Genomic DNA, 6,566 nt, shown 5'->3' with positions numbered 1-6,566 from the left:
CCACACACCAATTGCAGAGATACAAAGCCACCTGAATTTGGAAACTGAAGAACATAGCTGGATCCCTGACTACTACTAACCAGACTTAGGGAGACTTGAGCATAAGTGTAGTGTTTGCTCTGCACAAGGGTCCATATGGGAGCCAAAGTCTCTACCTCTTCTGTGCTGAGAGTCACCAATGGATGGGTCTCTTTGTGTTTCCCCTTTCTGATTCTAGGCAACAGTTTGCAGTGTAAGCAGTCCAAGCCAGTGTGGGGAAGATGAATTCAAATCCGATACCTTCTGCTGCCAATTATGTCCTGCTGGTGAGTTCCAGAATGCTTTCTAGAACGGTCCACAAGGCTGGTCTTCTGATGGGAAAAGGTACTGTAGGCCTTTAGCTAGAAGAGACTGCACAGAGAGAGGTAGAATCTGACTGAAAATGGGAAGTGGGTGTCACCTTAGCCACCAGCTGCTCCTTGTCCTCCCATCCACCCCTCCACTACCCAAGCAACTGCCCCTGGCTTTGGAGGACAGAAACCAGAGACTGTGCCTGTCCAGAGGTGGGCATGGCATGTTCTACAGAAGAGCAAGAAGATGCTGTGTCTGCCCCTGGACCCCGCCCTCCTCCCACACAACTACCAGCATGCATCTGTATGCATCCGTAACTAGTCTTTCTCTGTCCTGCCAGCCAGCTCCCAAATAAACTGCAGAAAGACTTCTCATATTTGCTAATCTACGTTCTACCATGTGGCTTTTACCTCTATCCCATGCTGTGTGTCCAACTCGTTCTGCCTCTGGCTGCCTCGTCCCACATCTCTGCCCTCCTACTTCCCAGCACCCTCTCTGTCCCAAAAATCCTACCTAGCTATTGGCCGCTCAGCTTTTTATTAAACCAATCCAAGTGACAAATCTTCACAGTGTACAAAAAAATTATTCCACAACATGCATACCTACTTGCAAACACACCTACGCATGCACTTATATCCACACAGGTCTGTGGACACCCATTTGGGTCTGTATACGCACCTGTACACACTTGCGGGTACACAGCCGTGGCAGGAGATGGGGGACATCCCTACAAGCATATTGCAGAAATAGTGAGATGGGACTGATCTAACTGATCTAACTATGGGAGCCAGCACATGCCCATAGCTCATACTGCTAAGTGTGTAGCTGTCTTTCCTGTGCTTCTGCCATAGGCTGAGAAGATGGTCACAGTGTAACTAATGTGGTGGGGACCTTGGCCAAGGATCCCATCTTTAGACCTTGGAGTTCTGTGCAACCATCATGGCAGCAACCTGGCATGAGAGGGGCAAATGGATGCATAGGCCTCTTGTAAGCAAGCTCTCTAGGACTGTGGAGTGGAGAAGAAGAACGCCCTTTCTCGGAAACCCAGCAGGACATCAGTCTCAGCCAAGGACTAAGGCAGGGCCTCCACACATTAAGTTAGTATGAAGACTGTGGTTGGGTATCCAACTAGAAAGTTCCAAGGAGGTTGGGGGCCCAGGAGTGGGTAGTATGAGAAGGTCTGGTCACCAAGGGCTTTGGGGACCAGGGCTTTGCTAGGCCCCCAAACACCTCTTTCTCCTCTTACATAGGCACCTACGTCCTTAAGCCATGCCAGAGGGACCACGGTAAGAGCGAATGTGTCCCATGTGAAGCTGGATACTTCATGAAGAACAGTAACAGTGAGATTGGCTGCTCGCAATGCTCTCAGTGCCGGGATGGTAAGTGTGCAGTTGTGGCCATGAGGGCAGCCTGTCCGCTGATAGTTAAAGCACGCAGACTGTTAGGGAGAGGAGCCACAGGCCGGTGGTAACGAAGAAGGCCAACTCTGGCTTCTTCACACTCTACCTGACATAAAGGCCCAATGGGCTTTTTTCTCCCTCCTCCCCCTCTTAGGGCTGGGAGCACCGTTCCATGGTAGAACCTTTCCTTGAAGGGAAGCTTTGGGGCTGGGTACTCCTCCCATTCCTCTGCTGTCCAGTTTGAAACTCTGTGGAAGGAAGAAAAGGGAGGCAGGTTGTTGTCTTTGTGCGGTCCCTGTGTTACACGACAAGGTGAAGGCATTTATGTGCCTAGGATGAAGAGCCTGAGAGGACGAGCTAACTGCGTGGTAGAACGTTGTACACTGGGACAGACTCCCACCCTGATGACTGACCTGCAGCCACCCTGTTTCTACAGACCAAGAGGAGGTGGCCGAATGTTCCCAGACGGCTGATCGTGAGTGCCGGTGTAAGCAGGGAACCTACTGTAACTCTGAAAACTGTGTGGAGAAGTGCCTTCCGTGCAGCAGGTACAAGCTGGGGGAGGGACAATGAGGATCGATCCCCACTCCTGGCCTCTAGTCCCCTAGCCTCTGAGTCTTACTGTAGAGGAGCTCTTTAGGGTAGCACCTGCAGCACAGATGAACTCAAACAAAGGGTGCTTCCTCCTGGAAGCTGCCTGGAGTCAGGGCTCATTCATTCATTCACTCACTCTTTAACTCACTCAACAAACAACCTTTGAGCCCCAACAGTGAGAGACACACAATGGAGATACATTACATAGCATAAGACCACTAATATGGACTGGAGATGAAGTTATGTTGGTAGAGGGTTTGCCTACCGTTTACAAGGCCCTGAGTTCCACCCCCAGAACTGCATAAACTGGGTCTGGTGATGTAGCCTGTAATCCTGGCACTGGGAAAATAGAGGCAGGAGGATCAAGGTTAACTACACAGCAAGTTTAAGGTCGGTTTGGGATAGAGATATTGTCTGAAAAAACACTACTAGTGATGAGTGAGTTCATGACCCTGGGGGCCACTGCACACTCAGTTGGAAAAATCAAAAGATTACTTTTGGGTAGAGGCTCAATGAATCAGGGAGAGATGAAATCACAGAAAGATCGGGGGGAAAGAACTCTAGGCAGAGAGGATGACAAAAGTGACTTACTGTTCATTTAGAATGGGGAAGGAGAGCTAGAGAGATGGCTCAGGGGTATGATGATCTGCTTTCCTAAGGAACTGAGTTCAGTTCACTGCACCCACCTCAGGGGTCCCATAATAGCCAGTAACTCCAGCTCTAGGGAATTGGGTGCCCTCTGCTGGTCTCGTGGGCATCTGCTCTCACATGCACATACATCTAAACATAAAATAAACTTTAGAAATGAATTCAGTGGAACCAGGAACGTAGTTCAGTGGGTAGAGTGCTTTTATAGCACACACAAAACCTTGGACTCAATCTCTAGCACCACATATACCAGATATGATGACTATAATCCCAGTGCTTGTGGAGGCAGGATGACCAGAAGTTTGAGGTCATCTTTGGTTACATAGTGAGTTTGAGGCTAGCCTGGACTACGTGAAATTCTGCCTTTAAAAAAAGTAAAAAAAAAAAAAAATCTGGTGGCCACCTACCAATGACCATAAGCAGGGAATGAAAACAGAAAGTTATTCTTGTTTGGTTCTGGAGTCAAGAAGTCCAACATCAAAGGTGTTCACAGGTTCTCACTCCCTCTGAAGACTGTAGGTCAGTGCTTCTCAGCCTTCCTAATTCTGTGACCCTTTAATAAAGTTCCTCATGTTGCAGTGATCCCTAACCATTAAATTATTTTGCTGCTACTTCATAACTGTAATTTTGCTACTGTTATGAATCAAAATGTAAATATCTTGATATGCAGGATATCTAATATATAACCCATGTGAAAGGGATTGAGACCCCCAGGTTGAGAACCACTGCTCTGGGAGCCTCCTCTCTGGCCTCTTGTAGCTTCTGGTGGTGGCAGCGATTGCTGATGGACACGACACTCTAGTTGCCACCTCCCTCTCCATGTAGACTTTGTATTTGTCTCTGTCTCCCTCTTGCAATCAAGTGACCCTAATCACGTGGTTAAGACCCATCCTAACCCAGTGTGACTCCGATTTCACTTAGCATCATTCGCAAAGACCTTGTTCCAAGCAAGGTGAAGTTCCAAGGCTTCAGGTGCACTTGAGCTTGGGAGGACATTTTTGGGAGGTATCTATAGCAACAAGGCCTCTTGTATAATAGCTTAAATCTGTTATTTGTTTGTTTATTATGTTCATAATGTTTGCCTGCATGTCTGATGCCCATGGAGGTCCATAGAGGGTGGTGGATTCCCTGGAACTATAGTTATAGGTGGTTGTGAGTCACTATGTGGATGCTGGAACTAGACTAGTTCGAACTCATAAGAACCTACCCTGCATCTGCTTCCCACCACACCAGGCAACAATTGGCATCTGTGAGGTAGGTTACGTACCTGTAAATATAACGCAGAAAACACTGAACTATGTGAGTAAAGACTGCCTTCAACTTCAGTTTGATGCAGGCTCTTGATGGTCTGTGCATGTTTGCCTCTTCCCTGCTCACACTGTCTTTGTCTCTAGGCAAACTTCTCTCTATGTGGAGGGACAGCAGGTCAGGTCTTCATAGCTGGAGTTCTATCCAGGAGGACAGAGGGCCCTTCCCTAAATATAACAGACACCCCTAAACTCTAATCTCTTCAGAGTGCTTTTGCCAGAATGACAAGACGTAGCAGGCCATGCTGGGATGGGGCTTCTTAGCCCTGTGGGTAGTGAGGAGATTGTTCTGGGCCGCCTGGGTGGGAAGTAACACACTCCTCCACTTTCTTTCCAGATGTCCGAACGGCAGAGTCATCAAGCAATGTAACGCCACAGTGGACACACTGTGTGACACATTGAATTTAGAGTCAGGTAAGGAGCTATCTCCTAAACTCTCCTTAAAAATGTTCACGGTCTGGGTGGTGGTGGTGCACACCTTTAATCCCATTAATCCCAGCACTCTGGAGGCAGAGGCAGGCAGATCTCTGAGTTCAAGGCCAGCCTGGTCTACAGAGCCAGTTCCAGGAGAGCCAAGGCTACACAGAGAACCCCTGAATCAAATACCTCCTCCAAAAAAAATGTTCACTGGTGTACTGGCTAGTTTTTTATGCCAACTTAACACAGACTAGAGTGATAAGAAAAGAGAATCTCAATTGAGAAAATGATCTCCCACCAGATTGGCCTGTAGGTAGTCCTATAGAGCATTTTCTTAATTAGTGATTGATGTGGGAGGGCTCAGCCCACAGAGGATGATGCCCCCAAATTGCTTTTGGTTATGGTGTTTTACCAAAGCAATAGAAACCTAAGCTGAAACAGCTGAGAAGGTGACGTTGGTATTTATAGTTACTATTAAACTCTACCACGGCCGGGCAGTGGTGGCGCGTGTCTTTAATCCCAGCACTTGGGAGGCAGAGGCAGGCGGATCTCTGGGAGTTCAAGGCCAGCCTGGTCTACAAGAGCTAGTTCTGTGACAGGCACCAAAGCTACAGAGAAATCCTGTCTCAAAAAAACAAACAAACAAACAAAAAAAACTCTACCACAGTAGGGAAAATAGCCAGAGATTAAGAACAAATGGCTGTGTTTGGCCATGTGCCAATAAAACTCTAAAAAAGCAAGCCATGGGCTGAATTTTGCTTGGGGGCTGCAGGTCAAAAATCCTGTCTTTGGGCTGGAGAATGGGTCAGCCATTACAGGTTAGGCCCACAACCCAAAATGTAAGAATCTTGTCTTAGTCAGTGAACAGAATCCCAGAGTCGAGCTGCAGTGACCCCTCCTGGTACTTCAGTCTCAAACCAAGGTCCTTGTGAGTCTGGGCCTTCTATTTGTGTATCTGTCACCCACTGTTTTCACAGCAGGTCCTGATGTCCGAGGGCTCAAACCCTCTTTTTCCTCCTTCTATAATGTAGTCTGAACACCTCTGAGAGCTGTGATGTGTTGCTTTACCTTTCAAACTCAGCTTGTCCACTTCCACAGAAAGTTTTTTGTGTATTTATGCATATGTGTAGTGTGTTTATGTATGTGTAAATGTGTGCGCATGTGTGCATCTGTGTGTGAAGGTCAGAAGCCGACATTGTCTTCTTCCATTGCTCTCTCGTTTATGTATGTACACACAATGTAATGTGCAGGTATATGGATTAACGCTGTGTGAGCAGGTGCCCGCTGAAGCTGAAAGAGGATCTTCGGTCCTCTGGAGCTGGAATTAGAAGGGGTTGTGTTGGGTTCTCGGGAAGAGTAGCTTGTGCCATCAGCCACTGAGCCAACTCTCCAGCCCCTCCACGTTATGTCTCTCACTGAACTTGGAGCTTACCAATTTGGCCAGATTGGCTTAGACAATGAGCTCCAAGGATCTGCCTGTCTCTACCCTCCCACTCCAGTGCTGAGGTGCAGATGTGCACTGTGTGGGTGCCACAGAAACAAACCCAGATGCTCACATGTGTGGCCTGAACCTTACCAACCAAGCCACCTCCCCAACTCCTAAAGAAAGTTTTCAATAAAAACTACAAGCAGGAGGGGGTTGGAGATATGGGTCTGGGATTCAGAGCACTTGCTCTTGCAGGGAACCTGGGTTCGATCCCAGCACCTACGTGGTGGCTCACAACCATTAGATGCCCTCTTGTGATGGAGGAAGGTCATTAGTTAATTAAATAAAGAAACTGCTTGCCCTGAACATAGGTGGGTGGAGTAAACAGGACAGAATGCTGGGAGGAAGAGGAAGTGAGCTCAGAGACGCCATGCTCCCCTCTCC

General features: G+C 47.9%; 1 protein-coding gene across 1 annotated transcript in view; it reads left to right on the top strand.

The window, feature by feature from the left end:
• Positions 1-6,566, top strand: part of LOC101999424 (tumor necrosis factor receptor superfamily member 26-like) — a 32,394-nt gene that overhangs the window by 15,278 nt on the left and 10,550 nt on the right. The window contains exons 2-5 of the mRNA XM_005351969.1: positions 218-305; positions 1,581-1,709; positions 2,167-2,278; positions 4,617-4,693. Of these exons, the coding sequence (XP_005352026.1) occupies positions 218-305; positions 1,581-1,709; positions 2,167-2,278; positions 4,617-4,693 (406 nt within the window). The remainder of the gene's footprint in view (positions 1-217; positions 306-1,580; positions 1,710-2,166; positions 2,279-4,616; positions 4,694-6,566) is intronic.

The sequence above is a fragment of the Microtus ochrogaster genome, chromosome 8 (genome assembly GCF_000317375.1).
Source record: "Microtus ochrogaster isolate Prairie Vole_2 chromosome 8, MicOch1.0, whole genome shotgun sequence".
Taxonomy (NCBI): domain Eukaryota; kingdom Metazoa; phylum Chordata; class Mammalia; order Rodentia; family Cricetidae; genus Microtus; species Microtus ochrogaster.
This window is presented reverse-complemented; position numbering and strand designations above follow the sequence as displayed.